We start from the raw sequence: 15,348 nt of genomic DNA, 5'->3' as shown, positions 1-15,348 counted from the left end.
CCTGTTCTGGATTTAAACCAAGGCAAGCCATGCATTTTGCACGGCTGCTGATGATATTGCAGATTGCAATGCAACTTTAACCAAGGTAGTTTCTATGGATGCTGCGATAGAGGCTTTTAGGACTTAGAGGCAAAAACCCAGCACGTGGACAGGAAGCCAAAATGTGGGCTCCGGATGCAAAGAGCTGCGAGAGCCACACCCTTGGTGTTACTGGGAATACTTCAAAGCACAATTCCTTCTCATGCCGGGGCACAAAACCTGCAGCTGTACTAGAGCGGCTTCAAAAGCAAATGGATTTTAAAACAAAATGGTCCTGGTATTAAGCAACTGGTATGGAATGTTTCTCGTGTGTAAAGGAATGAATCCGCGTTCGTTCTTTTGTTCGACTTCTCCCCGCTCGGCAACGTTTAGATCGAGAGAGAAAAGGGTGGCAGCGAGAGGGGGTGGGTTTGCTGACAAAACAGCAGGAGCTTGGTTCACACGTAATACCAGGCGATGGTTTGGCAGTTAACTTTGCACTAATGTATTCCCTCTGCTGCTACAGTGCCATTTACTCCTCCCTCTCTGGCTCAAGGCAGGCCGACTGCTCATCAGAACCCGAAAACTGCAGCTCATGGTAGCCCTGCAAACCAGGAGCCAAACCTAGAATCAATCCACGGTCAGCTGTTATGCCTGAATTAAACTTCTCCGATACCCTGTATAGTGACAGTTGAATGTAAGTAACAGTAAATGTCCTTTTGCTGATCAGCAAAAAGCTCACAGATTTGCAGCTAGTAAACACCACTGTCACCAGATACCCTTGCCAAAAAAGAAAGGAGAGAAAAAGACTGTATACAAGAGGCACACAGGGTAAACTGGAAAAATAATTTTAATTTTCTAGTTTCATTTTTAGTCCTCTTAGCAATTATTTTCAAACAAGAGTAGGTACAAATTCTTCAGCAAAATGTGATTAAAAACACCCACACCCCTGAAGCCAGACAAGAGCATATGTAACAGAACTATGTCTGGTTACCATTGGCAATTGTCTACAGCAGAAATAAGTGTGTGTGTGTGTGTGTGTGTTTAGAAAGTATCAACAAAATCCCATTGAACTTGCAAAAAACTCTTTGGCAAATTCATCCATTTATTAAAACTGGTACATAGGAAAAAAAACCCTCTCCCCTTTCTACATGCCCTTTGCAAAGGCTTACTATGAATATATTAACATTAAAATAGTTTTTAAAAAGTAGAATCCAATTTATATTTATGTGCCTAGATTTTTCAGCTATATTGCTTACCAAGTGCATGGCCTCTAGAACCCTAAGAGATGCCAGGTTTATATTCAATATATTAAAAATGTTCATGAAAAAGGCAACTCTTCAAAAACAGCAATAGTTCGGTACGCATCTCGTGATGAAGTAGATCTGTGGAAAGCTGATCCCATCTTCCCCGAGCCTGCCCCCCCCAGATGTGTTGCACTGCAACTCTCATGATCCCCAGCACAACATCTGGAAGGCACCAGGTGCTAGAATACAATGATGTTTAATTGCATTTCTGGAGAATTTGGGACTCTGGTCAAGTCTCCCAAGAACATTGCCTGATGTGCCTCGTGGTTCTCCCAGCCCCCTGCCCAAAAGCCGGATTTTAAAATCGCTTTCTTATTGCTAATGTAACTCTGTGCAAGCAACTGCCGTGAGGCCGGTTCATCTTTACCCAGGTGCCAGTGCAGTCTGGTAGTCCTAATCGTGCTCGTTGCAAGAACGGCAGGTTCAGACTTTGGTTAAGTGGCAGGTGGGAGCAGGCGTGCATGAGGTCCCACCCCCACAGGGAGATACCATTGCTGCGGGGGGGGGGGCGAGGGGCACCCATAGTGCACTTCGTCTGCATGCAGACGGTCCCAGCTTCATCCCAGCTGAGAACGGGGCCTCAACGGAGGGGGGTCGTGAAGTGTCAGGAGCTGGCCAGCACTGGACTTGGCGCACCCCACAAGCTGGGCTCCGCAGAAACCAGACTGATAGGACCTCCACCCCAATCAACGCCACTTTCTCGTAACTGGCCTCTTAAACATCACCGTCCTCAGAGCCATCTTGTGAGCTGCTAAATACCTGCAGCAAATCCCTGATCCACTGATCCTGACCAATCATGCCAGAGGTTCAGCTGTTCTTGTGAATCACAGACGTGTCAAGTGGCCCTCGTTATTTAAGGATTCTTTGCAATTTGCTTTAGCTTTGAATTTATGCTCTGAAGGGGTTGATAACCAGTTTTGTAAAGCAGCCATGATACATTTACTGTGGACAGGATATCCACTGCAACACAACTGTAAGAAGTATGTTACAACGAGTGTTTACAGTGGAATGTGCATTCCACATACCCTCATTGGAGGAGATTGTCTCAAAATCTTTGCAATATACTTCATATTGGTTAATGGGTTGCTGGCAGTGTAAAAGGGATGACGTTCAGCATCCGTTCTGGCAACTTGAAATTGGATTCTTGTGTTATTTCCCTCAAAGCCTTATTTAAGAAAGGGCTGAAGGGGCTTCCTAAATTCTGTTTGTTTGTTAGAGAAACCTCCAAATCTGGTCAGATTCACTACCATATAAGTTTGTGTGAGAGGCAGAGCTCTCTTTGCCACGGGTATTAACTAAGGGCTGTAGAATGCCATGCCTGGGGGCCAGATCCAGCACTTGTGTTCCCTAGATGGCATTGCTCAGTTTCCTGCCTTTTGTGCAGGCTTCCTACCATTCTAAATGGTTGCACTGCTTTTCCCAAGGCCGCACTATTTCTCTCCGTCCACCTCTCCCAACAGCCCTAAGAGCTCCTCTTAAGTCGGCCTGGGCTCCTGAGCTGATGGAGATTCAACGCGCCTACATGAAATAGTCCCCCCCATAGGTATATCTTAGGGCCAGTCACCCAACCTGGCACCCTCCAAATGGTTCGGCTTCAGCTCTCAACAGCCCAGGCTGCCATGGCTGATGGTAGGAATACTGGAACACGTCGTCCAGCCTACTGGGGGATCCACAGGCTGGGGAAGGCTTCTCCAGGGTTCTTTCCCAGGCCTACCTGAAGGCTTTTTGTGTCCAACACCTACGTGGAGCCCCCTCGCCTCTCCTCCCCGAGCTCCTAAACATTGCTAGCCATTTCAGCAGCTGCAATTTCAAGTATTTCCCCCACCCACTACAGTGGCACACCTCAGTAGCTCAGCAACAACCTACATCACTCGCTATCTGTTTCTCCATCACGTGTACTGACCTTTTCTGATTCTCAGATTTCCAATTTTCTCTGCTGTGATGACAAATAAAGATTATCTCCCCATCTCAGGAGGATTAAGCACTTTCTAATGTCACAGAGCTGTGAGGAGTCTAAGCAAGTGCACCCAGAAGGTGGTAAAAATGGGGAAAGCAAAGCTTTCCCATTCTGTAAAGGCAACAGTGATGTGGCTCAGAACAAAATTCTTTGATAAAACACACACACACACACACCCTGGAATAACTCTCTAATTCAAACACGTCCAGCATTCCTGCCTTCATTGGCCACTGCAAGGAACTTCACCCAAGAATGAACTCTGCATACAGCAGTGTTATGAGCATAGAATTGACTTTCCAAACCTAAAAGGACACAGCACACAACGCACTTTCGACCCCTGTCTTGCGCGTAAATACTTGAGCAAAAAAATGGGTTGAGTGCACCAAGAGCCACCGTGCAACTGCTCCCAGTGTGAGTGCCCTTAAGGATCTTGAAGGCAGCTTCCAAGCAAAAGCAAAAACGATCACAGAAGGAACTAGTCAAAAGAACCCGAGAACTGGGGTTAGATTCCAGCACTAACCTTGGATTCATATTTAAAGATCCATCTACCCATCCAATAAAAAAAAGTTTCTTTGCTAACCTAAAACAAGGATCACTTTGACTTGAAAGATAAAATTAGCTTTTCTCAAATAGAAATAGTTCTTAAATCCTGAACTCTGAAGCCCAGTGAATCCCCTAGAACTGCCTTTGTCCACCCAGATGTACTGACAACTCTTATTCCCAGCTGGCATGGCTGTAAGGGGGATGTTGTAGCCTAACATCTGGAGTAAGCTAAGCTGGGGAAGGCTCTAGGGCAGCAGCAACCAAGCTGGTGCTCTCCAGATGTTTTGAATGACAAGGCCTGTCAGCCCTTGCCAGTAGAACCGATAGCTGGGGGAGTTGGGAGACCAAAACATCTGGAAGGCCCTGGATTGCCTACACCTGCTCTAGGGGAACAACTGAAGCTACACCATTCCTGGAATTAAGTAGGCATGGACCTCATCGGACACACAGAACAAGACATCCCAGTATGAGCAGCACCGGAGACTAATAAATACATATTTAAATACTGATGTGGAGACAGACACAATTCTGCCACCTGGGGTGGTAGGCAGTGACTCTGCAAGGTTCACGTGGCGTGCGCTTCGCTAGGGTAGGGTCCAGATGTTCTCTTCATCCAGGCCTGCAACTTTCCCCTTCCGGACTCACACTTCCCCGCTGTTTCTGACCTCACCTTCCCCCCGTGGTGTCCGTCCTCCAGGAATAAACTACTCCCATCAGCACCCCGGACGGAAGCAAAACCCCTGCCCAGACCTTCCTCCAACTAGCAACCTTCCGATGTGTTGGGATGGCAACTCCGAGGCTTCCAGTCGGCCACTCCCGAGATTCCAGTGCTCACCGAACACCAAACCACTGGGGCAAAGTGCTCACTCTCTAAGCCCAGCCATAGCTGCCAGGGCAAAAGGGGAACAGCACGAGAAGCAAGGGGAGGCTCAGAGGGATTGCGTGAGACAGAACTGGGCCGGTGGCTCCTGCTACACCAGCGCTGGTGCGGCTGGACCTTGGGCCCCGACCCACTCTGCTGGAACATCCCCTACTCCCAACACCCGATTGCAGCTTTCTGTAACTCGCGTACTCCAGACATTTCGAGTTAGAGGCCTCACCTGCCCAAGCCAGCATGGCCAGAGATGGGAGCTGCAGTCTAAACCAACCTGGGGGCACCAAGTCAGGAAAGGCTGCTGTTGTAACAAACCTGACACACTCCTAAGTGGAACTGGCACACTCGCCTATTCTTCCTCCGTTTGTCTGCCTCCCGCCCCGCCCCTCTCCTTCTGTTTGTTTTATTCTAAGCCCCAGTCCAAGGATAGGCCTAACCTGGCTGTCATAAAATGCGAGGTACTTAGATGGCGCCAGACAAATGTACACAATCTTGCTACCTGCGGCCCTTTTCATGCAGAGCTGAGGGTATTTTCATGCACAAGGTGAAGACTCTGCCCTGGGATGTCTCCAGGCTTGATTCCTGGCAGCTCTAATTAAGGAGAGGGGGGGGACCACCCGGAGTGCTAGCACAAGCCCATTCCTACAGGCGACTGCAAATTTTAACTCCAGAGAGCTAAAGCCCACCCCTCAGGAGGTTCCTCACAGGATTGGTGCTTCTGCCCCTTTCTGCAAAGGTCCTTGGCTCCTGCCGCTGTCCCTGCACTCTGAGTTTCTGCTGAAGCGAACAAGAGCCTCTGTTCTATCTATCTACCGCCAAGAGCTGTTCACCACACCCTGAACGGCTGAGCCTGCTGTTGAAATATACAAAGCAATCTGCAAGGGCAATTTTAACCCCTACCATTCGCATGTTCTCCGGGGACCTGTAGTTGTAGCAGGGGAGGGCAATGGGTTTTTGCAGGACCTTCCAGAATCTAGACTTCCTGGAGACCTTACAGGGGAAGATGCAGCAGCTAAACTGGTTCTGAAGTGGATTAGATTGGCAATGTGGATTGTCAGAAATTAAAGAATACATTTTCCAGCACCACTTTATAAAAGCGTTTTAGCATTATCAAATGACTAGGTCACAGGGCCTGACGGTGAGGGTGTGGTTGGGAAGAATATTTGAAATGTACATTCCTTGACTATACTCTCACATTTACAACATCCCTGTTTACTACCCTGTCCTCAGGAGATACAAAGCAAGAATTTGCAAGGATGATTCAAAAAGCCCCACTCTGTATAGATCCCAGAAACGTAAAGGCAATTTGCTCAGATTCTTCTGTTTTGCAGCATCCAATTCCTCTTCAAGGAGTTATGGAGATTATTAAGGAGAAAAAGGAGGCTTTCGTCCTCTGGCCTGGAAAGAAGCTGCTCTGTTGACTTCTGAGATCTCAGCAGGTATTGCCCACATGCTTTAAAGCCTATATTTATGGTCATGAGGACTAGAAGCTTTGCTTTTCTTTAGAAACAACAACAACTAAAGCCAACATTCTTGAAAGCTCAACTCTGTGGTTAAGAGCTGTTCTGCATTTTGGTGATGCAGGGCCATGCACATTTCACATCTGTCCCTTGCTTCTGCCCGAAACTGGGGTTTTAAACAGCTGTGACTAGGACCAAACACACGTTGAATTCCTGATTGCTCTAAAGTACATTTACAGTCAGGGTAAGCAATGTGAATTTGACAAGCCAAGAATGCCCTCTAACCCATGCCAGTTATGAAGCACACACACAAAAGACTAAAAAATTATTACAGATTCCTACAAGCCTCTAACGTCTCCCCTCGTTTTTCTGCATCCAGCATGAGAGCCCAGAATTTCCTTTTGCCTGATGAATCCCTGCTTCAAGGAGAACCATCTGGGTGATGCAGACGAGGGGAGGAGATGTGCAGTGAGAAATACATGCTCCCGAGGCAGAATGGCTTCTCCCGCCTCCGTGCCTCAAAAGGTAACATGAGAATCATTCACTGTATTTTTTTTAAAAAAGCACTAAGGGGTTAAGATCCAGTACTACTAATCTCTTTTTCCACACCAAAACCACAGTCCAGCCAAATTCACGCCTGAGGAAGTCAGGAGAACAGAGCAGAAATATCCGCACGGGCTTTCAAAAACTCCATAGTTTAGTATTCAGGCAAAATGGCTGCCCGGGGGTGGGAGGGAGTCGCCTCTGTGGTCCAGCTGGTCTTGCAGCCGGGCAAACTCTGCGAGTTCGTTCAGTTCCTGGAACTGACGGTCCGTCTTGTGCGTCACCAGCGACCGGTAGAAGTGGACGGCGAACACGATGAAGACCAGCCCGAAGGGCACCATGATGGTGGTGGATGTGATGGCAGCCGCTTCGCCGGCCGTGACCGTGGAATTGCTGGCCTTCCCGTCGACCGGCTTCTTCTTCAGCGGGTGAAATTTCACCCAGCAGAGCAAGACCACCTCAGCCAGGAAGAGCAGCGTCCCGATGACGGTGGAGAAGGCCCAGGCCAGCTCTATGTGCCGGTGCATGCGCTCGTGGGGCGACTCCTTGACTGAGTTCAGGTTGTGCACGTTGCTAACCGCCTCGATGTTGGGGAGGATGCAGGTGCTGATCATGAGGGCGAAGAGGTGGACGGCCACCAGCACGGTTGTGCAGGCGCTGAAGGCGATCAGGAGCCCCGGCGGGTAGTTGTGCTCAGCGTCCAGCTGGACTTCCACCATGGCCACCTGGAAGGAGATGCAGAGGGAGGAAAGAGTTCTGCTTTTAGCTGCATGGATTGGTCATGGATTTATCACCTGGCAATACTGCCCAGGAGCCAAAGTCCTCCAAGAGTTGGAAGAGGTTAAAAAACCTAAAAAATGAGCCACGATATCTAATATAAACACTATTTACACACAAATACGGAAACAGGCAACGTGAGCAACAGTATCTATTCCTATTCATACGATTCTTACCGCATTGCATTTAGAGTCCACCCTTTTCTCTGTAAGGTGGCTTACAGAATCCTCTTCCTCTCTATTTTATCCTCACAACAACCCTGTGGACAGGCTAGGCTGTTTTGGCCTCCAATTCCCATTATCCTTCATTCCTGATATGTTGGCTACAGCAAACGGAACCCGGTTGCCCTCCCCCAATTTGGGGCACAACTCTATGCAAGTTCAGGCAGAAAAAGGCCTAGCGAGAAGTGTAGGCCTTTTTCTAAATTTGCCTTGAATTGTGCCTTTAGTGGGTTAGATTAGATGACCTCCAAGAGCACTTCAAACCCCAAGACTTCATGAATACCATCTGCCTATTACAACACCCTTCTGCAGCATCGTGCCCTCTAGCTGCTGCAGTTTTCAGAAGTCCTGACCACTGGCTGTGCTGGCTGGACCCGACGTGAGCTAACGTCCAAGACATCTAGGGAGCGCCAGTTCGGGGATGGGTGGTCCACTGGTTTCTTGAAGAGCCAAGTTAGAGAAGCAGCCAGATCGCACATTCCTTTTACAAAACAAAGCCAGCCTCAGTTGCCTCTCCAAACGCTATCCGTGGTCAAGCTTAAGCAGCAAACAGCCTTTCCTCTAGAGGAGAAAGACACCTGTGCCAACGAATTTAGCTCACTTCCTTGTGGGACAATACAGTATTATATGATCCCGCACGCTAGCTGAGAAAGAAGAAAACTTTTAAAAGAATACTCTCGGCGAAAGGCTCTTGGCCCAGCTCTGGACGAGCGCCAGTCTCACTTCGCTTGGCAAAAGGTTCTGCAGTGACGCACTGATCAAGAGCGGCGTGCCCGCTGGGAACCGAGAAAGCAGCTTCCCCCGAAAACAATGACTGGCTGCGGAAAGAAAGCGCGGATGGAATTGGAGCCTCCCGAAACTGGACTGGGCAGCCGTGCTGCTAAGGAAACGCATCCATTGTTTCCCCAGCGCAGCCGAAGCGCGTTGAAGCATTCGCATTTTGGAAGAATACAAGGTCTAATTTCCAAGGCTGGATGGCTGTGCTCCGAACACCAACAAAACTGCATTTTGGCATGCCAGAACGAAAACCTACCTGTGCACACCGGCGAGCACCAACTGCACAGACCACCACTTGATCAAAAACAGAGCCAGAGGCAGTAATTCAGGGCTCTCCAACTTTGCGGGGGGCGGGGTACGTTTGGGATTTTGAAAGAATGTTTAGGTAGGGACAGCAGCTCACAAAACACCATTTCCCAGAAGGCAAACTGCTGAGATGAAAAGAGAAGTAACCTGCCCAGGAACCAAAGCACAAGGCAGATGCTCTCAAACCAGTTGCCAAGAGAGGTTGTGTGCTCTTCCACACAAGAGGCATTCGAGAAGAAAACAGTCATCTATGCAGGGGGCTGGACTCAATGGCCTTCATGCACCTTCCAGCCCTACAATTCTGTGATTCTATGAAACAAAACACCACTCTTTAGGACCCAAGGAAGGGTGAAGGTGGAAGGCAGGCCTGCTTCCCAGTTAAAGTACTACTTAAAAAAACCCTCAGACCCAAAATAAAAACCAGGAGGGGCAAAGTGCCTGCTGGACACCAGCAAAGCATGGCTGGGTGCACTGGAGGTCCCAGTGTAACTGAAGGCATTTACTGATTATATTTGTTTCCAGCTTTTTCCTGCAACGACCCCAAGGTAGCTCATACAACCCTCCTTTCCACTGTAGCTTCAGAACAACCCTGTGAGGTAGGTTAGGCTGAGACGGACCAGCCCAAAGTTCCCCATTGAGCTGCACGGCAAGGTTGAATCTGGGTCTTTTAAGTCCCTGTCCAATTCTTCAACCATTACACTACACTGCCTACACTGCTGAATATAGATGAACTATACTTAATTAGTGAGGCTGACAGACTCTATTTTGCAAAGATCGTTTAGTGCTCTTATTCTTTTATAACAAGGAAAGAACAACAAAATGAATTCCCTTCCCTTCCCCAAGTTCTGTTTCCTTTATTTTCCATATTAAAGTGAGGTGAGCTTTTAGAATGGTGTTTCACCCGTTGCATTTTACATTCAAATTTTGTTCCTTTCAATCCTGATAAATCGCACAAAGAGTACTGTTCACACGGCAGAATGTCTAAACATGAGCTATAAATAAATATCACATGAAAAATTATGGGAGTTGTAGTCTAAGATGTCTTGATGATACCAAGTTGGAGATGGTCAGAGCAAGCAATCCAGTATTGGTTTGACTCTGGAAAGGGGGCTGAATTTTACGCATTTTAGTTCTGATGTTGCCATAAGCCCCTCTGAGTGCAATTTAACCACGGAAACACACCATCCAAATTAACGGCTCGTGATGCCGCTTGTGTGGGCTTGTGTGATCACAGGCGGGGGGAAAGGACCGGTGGTGGCTTCTATTCCTCCCACCCTTCCCCCATGTGCTAGTTGTGCTGTGGCACAATTCTGGAGGACAAGGGAAGTTGTGTGCTGCAGAGTCACTCAGCAAAGTGCCCACTGTGCAACCAGCACGCCGGGAGCTGGAAAAGCAGCCATTCTGGGGCAATTTTGCCAGCCCCACTGAAAAAAGGAGTTCTGTATAATTCTTAATTGCCCCTGGGTGACTCTGGGCCAGTCCAGGCCTCTCAGCCTCACCTACCTGGCAGATTATTGCTGTGCAGACAATAGGAAGAACAGAAGCTTGTAAGCTGCCTTGTTGGAAGGAGAAAGGCACAGTGTAAATGCAGTGTGACAACAACAACATGCACCCGGAGAAGGATCAAGCGAGGAAGATCCCTTTACTCCAGCTCCCCCTGCTACCGTAACGCCAGCAAAATGACTGAGGGCGCTTTTGGCCCTCTCAAGGACAGCGAAATCCTCCAGCGGCCTTAGACCTGAGCGAACCCTGCAACCTTATCCCCGTCAGGTTGCGGTGACCTGTTAGCTAGAGGAGTGATTGAGCAAGAAAGCAAAATACCAACTCTAGTCCAGCCTGGACTCACTTCTCACGACTTGTGCCTCGTGAAAAGCACCCCCGGCCCCGGAAACTGCCCTCGTGTGACACTGCGAGCGAGGGGCTCTTCGGCAGCTGCGGCCAGGAAGCGAAAAAGTCTGGCTTGCGAGCGGTTCCACCTGCTGCCTCGGGAGCAGCATCCGGAACACAAGTCCCCTGTCAATCTAGGGAAGCCAGCCTCCCGCAAAGCCCGCGGCCTGTTTTTAGCTGTTGAAGAACAGCTGACATTCATCCGGCGGCGGCAGAAGAGGCTGCGTTTCAGGACAGGATCCTCTTTTGTCTCGACACAGCAGCCTTGTAGTTTGACAGCAACAAAGCTTAAAAAGGGGGAAACAGAAATGCGACTCTATCCAAGTTTAGAGGGGGGAAAGCCCTTCAGCTGCTAGAATGTCCCAGCCAGCTATGCTGGGAGAACGCGCACAACATTTTTCTATCTAAATCCACAGAGGAGTGCACCCAAAAGAAAGAAACTACAATTCAAAGCCCTGAAGGAGTGTTTCAGGGCAAATCAAAGCTCACATCTATGTGTGAAGATGGCTTGCATGGGGGAGGGGGCGGGGGATGTGGGAACAGTCAAACTGCAGGGATGCCCAGCTGGGCTTCAAAACTGTTTCCAAGTCCATTTCCAATCCTAATTCAAAGGGTTAGTGTCGATCTTAAAAAATGTTTGGATGGGCTGCGGAATGCCACAGGTTGTAGGTCTTTCGCTGTCTAAACATGCATAGAATTTCATCCAGAATGACTTGAGACCAGCAGCCTTTCCAGACCAGATGGCATCCAAAAGTAACGGACTACAACTCCCATAGTCCTTCTAACTTATTATGGATTAAGGACACTGAAGACATTTACTGGGAGGGGCACCAGGTGGACAGCGCTTTCCATTGTCAGGTGAAGCCCCTTCTTCCAGGTTCTCTCTCTCTGTTAGTTATTTATTGCTGTTGTCTAGTATTGCATTTTATTCTTTCAGCTTTTCAACTTCAGCTTTTACTTGTGATTTAATTTGCAATTCCTCTTATAGCTTCAGTAATCCACCCAGACAATATTTCTTAACTGACAGATCAGATACAATTAATAAATATGCAAATGAAGTAATTAGCAGAGTACATGGTTTACAGCAGACCGAATTTGAATTCCTTCTCTGTTATCCATGCAACAGCCCCCTGGGATCGGAGCTTCTTGGTTTCAACGATAAAGACATGGAGACTAAACCAGCAAGAAGGAGACCGAGCTGCTGACCCAAGTGTCCATGAGAGGTGAGAGTTCAACTGTTTACATTTGTGGCCACTGAGGACACACTCTTCTAAATGTTTAATCTTATAAGTGTTTGAGCAAAGGGGGGGGGGGGAGAATCTGACAAGCACCAGTGTTCTCCACCCAGAATGAAGTCATACAACTCTCTGTTGGGGTTTGCAGAATGTTGTGGCCCCAGGTCAGCCCTGCTTCCTCAGTTCAAACGCCCCCCCCCCCTTCCTGCCACTTCTGCAACAGGAGGGTGAAAACAGCACTGCAAGGATTAGAAAAAATGCACAGGGAGCACTTTCAACCTGAAATCAAGATCTGATTCTTATAAAGAGCCATCTAAAATTAGGTCTGTCACCCAGTTAGAGAGATCTCAGGCTTGCTTTCCCCACCTGGTGCCCTCCAGATGGTGCATGCTAAGATGCCCATCATGCCTGACCATTCGGTATGTTGGCTTAGATCAAATGACTTCTTAGAATATTGTTATCCAAAAGAATCAAACGCTGGGAACAGATTTATTCCCCCCCCCCACCCCAAGGCCCTTCCCGACAAAATATTTAATTGACTGAATCGGGGATTGACCCACGTACGGCTGTGGCCATCCTGTTCAGGCCGCCTGCCAGATGCTTTGGGCTGCAACTCCCAATGTGGCTGGCTGGGAATGCTGGGAGTGGTAGGCCAAACTACAAAACACCTGGGAAGGTTGGTTTCTCATTTGTCCCTCCTTGGGTAACTTGCACAAGGAGTTAATCTCAATCCAGGCAGTGTAGCAGCTCGATGTGGCAAGCAGGACCTGTTTTTCTAAGAGGTTATACATCACAGGAATGAAGCCATGTTGTGATTTGTCCTCACAGCAGCAAGATCGCTGATCCCACTGCCCGATCATTTCCCTGAACCTTCCCAGACCCGATGCTCTCCAGAGGGTTTGCCCATCCACTCCTACCAGCCACAGCCGGCATGGCCAGTGGCCAGGAATCCCAGGGGTTGTGGCCCAAAGCATCTAACTCTGACTTCCCCTTGTCCACTCCCGTGTCGTACATGAATTGTCAACAGTGAAGAGTATGAACAGACAAAAGAGCAATTTAAAAACCATAACTCTTCAACAGCATCACTGAGCGCCTAAAAAATGGCAAGCTGTAGGCATGGAGGTATTGATCAGTGAAAGGCAAATTAAGCTGCTACCACAGACATTTTAACATATCATGAGTTATAAGCATCCCCATATTCATAGCTCTCTCGGGCAGTGAGCCAAGCTGTGTGTTCTGCATTCACGGGTGGCAGGCATCTCTGATGCACAGTAGCTTTGGGCAGAAGTCAGAATCCTTGCTAACTTGTCTACAACTCTCTTAGCCTTTCATGGCCCATCAACAAGAAGAAAAACGGACAGTACTAAACACACTGACTTAGAAGTAAGTCCCACTGAGTTCAATAGGGCAGTTCTCCCAGATAAGTAGCAGGAGGAATGCCACCATAGACTTTCAAATGACAAATGCTTCCCCGTTTAGAGAACTGGAGGAAAATTTGCCCTGCCACAGCTAATTAGTTGAGCGGTTCATACAAAGTCATTTTTAAGAGAGGCAAGACGCTTCAAGAATCTGAATGTAGGTACTACCAGACCATTTCCATCAGGGAAGGGAAACATTTATGGACATTTAGATGCTGTTGGACTTCATTCCTCTCCAATGAATATGCTAGCCAGGGTTGACAGAACTTGTAGTCCAACGACATCTGAAGGGCTACGTATCCTCCACCCTGGCTGGCACTTGTCAATAAAAATGCCTCCCCCCACTGTGAAATTTGGATAGCATGATTACCTTTATTTTTTGATGCAAACAACTATTGAGTAACTTGGAACCATGTCTGTCCCCTATTGCTATTTTCACGGGCTTTATGGAAGTTGTCTGATTCTTAAGAAAGGCATCTTGGAACTTTGTTGTGGAAAAGCTTCATGCAAATACTGTAACTAAAACAGCATAGACTCCATTGAGTAGGCAAACAATGCGACACAGTGACCATTCACAGAGCTTTCTAGCGCCCAGAAAGTACAACAGCCCACACAGGAAAACAGAAACGGTAAAGCGAGGACAGGGTGTGCGACAGTTAACCAGCAGTTCCCAGAGTTACGTGCCCGTTGGCACCACAGAGAAGCTCTGCCACATGGCTGGCAGAATAACAACAGTACAGGGACAGAGCAGACACACCGTCTGGGTAACCGCAAGTTCACTGTACTATACAATGCGACTCCAAGGTCAGGGGATTATCCACACAGAAAGCAAATCTCATGGTAATGAAGCTGCAAATCACTCCCTCGCCAGGACACGCACTTAGCATTTCTCCCCAGTGTTCCAAAGAACTTGTAGAAAGATGAAGCGTGACACATTCCACGTGTGCAAAGTCCCATGAAAGACGAAGGAAAGTGCACGGAGACAAAGGGACATGACTCAGTGGCACAGCACCGCTCCTTGTGCTGCACATGTCAGTTGTTCCCCACGCTGCTATCTTTTACATGACAGGAAATTTCTGTTTCCTGTCCCTGGCAGCATCTTTTCATTATTATATTTTTTATCTGCTCAATTACAAACATTCTCTGGCTGGGAGGCATGAAGAATCAAGAGTACATTAAGAATCCTAAAGCGCCTGTTTCACTCCTGCACCCCCATGCACGTCTCCCGGAGCTTTTATTTTGCTCACACAACTCTTTTGTGTAGGTTTACTTAGGAGTCAGTCAAAACGAAACTGGCACAGATGCATGAAGAACGCGTGTTCGGCACTTGTCAGGCCCCGTTATTCAAACTCGGCAGCACCCTTCCACCCTCCATGAAGCGCCACCCTGTGCCATCAATGAACTCGTGCACATTCACACATTCAGGAGGATGCAGGGCAACCGGGGAGGGCCAATTCACCAAGGAGCAAGCCTTTGCTGGCCTTGCACGATTTAAGGTGTAATCCTGCTTGGCAAGGGGCGGCATAGAAATGTTATAATAATAATAATAATAATAATAATAATAATAATAATAATAATAAGCAAAAAAGAGCCCTACAACTCCAGCACTGCTGGCTGGGAAATGTTGGGAGCTGCCTGTGCAAACGCGCATTCGACTGGGCCCTTAATGGGATAAATCGTGCAGCAGCCCTAGCATGAAATCCGGTTCCTGCACCACCTCCTCCTGATCTATATTCGATCCAACAACCCTGCGAGGTGGGCCGGCGCTCTAATCGCCATAAAAAAGACCGGGAAGTGGTGGCGGGGGGCGGAGAGAGTAGAGGCTTACTGGAGCCTTCCCCGGCCGAGTGGCACTACGCGTCCCACCATCCCCAGCCGCCAGGCAACTTGCTCCGGCGTCCGGGACGCGCCGGGGGCGGGCGGCGCGCGCGCGCGTGTGCGGGGAACGGGGGGGCGCCAAGCGGGGCGCCCGCGGGCGCTGCGGAGGGGCGGCGCGGAGGCGGCGCGGAGGGCGGCGGCGGGGGC

At 48.6% G+C, this 15,348-nt stretch overlaps 1 protein-coding gene across 2 annotated transcripts in view; it reads right to left on the bottom strand.

Moving 5' to 3' along the window:
• Positions 1 to 850: 850 nt before the first annotated feature.
• The window catches only part of ORAI1 (ORAI calcium release-activated calcium modulator 1), an 18,363-nt gene continuing 3,865 nt past the window's right edge, over positions 851 to 15,348 (bottom strand). Inside the window, exons 1-2 of one of the 2 annotated variants that reach the window (XM_044440862.1) lie at positions 10,287 to 10,543; positions 851 to 7,427 (exon numbers count right to left, since the gene is read on the bottom strand). In XM_044440862.1, coding sequence (XP_044296797.1) covers positions 6,864 to 7,427; positions 10,287 to 10,391 — 669 coding nt within the window. In that variant the 5' untranslated portion in view covers positions 10,392 to 10,543 and the 3' untranslated portion in view covers positions 851 to 6,863. Of the gene's footprint in view, positions 7,428 to 10,286; positions 10,544 to 15,348 lie in introns of those variants that run through there. The other variant, XM_044440863.1, reaches the window with a different exon arrangement.

Source organism: Varanus komodoensis, unplaced genomic scaffold, assembly GCF_004798865.1.
Source record: "Varanus komodoensis strain SLA01 unplaced genomic scaffold, ASM479886v1 scaffold38, whole genome shotgun sequence".
In the NCBI taxonomy this organism is placed as follows: domain Eukaryota; kingdom Metazoa; phylum Chordata; class Lepidosauria; order Squamata; family Varanidae; genus Varanus; species Varanus komodoensis.
The sequence above is the reverse complement of the archived record's forward strand: the minus strand, read 5'-3'. Positions and strand labels throughout refer to the sequence as shown.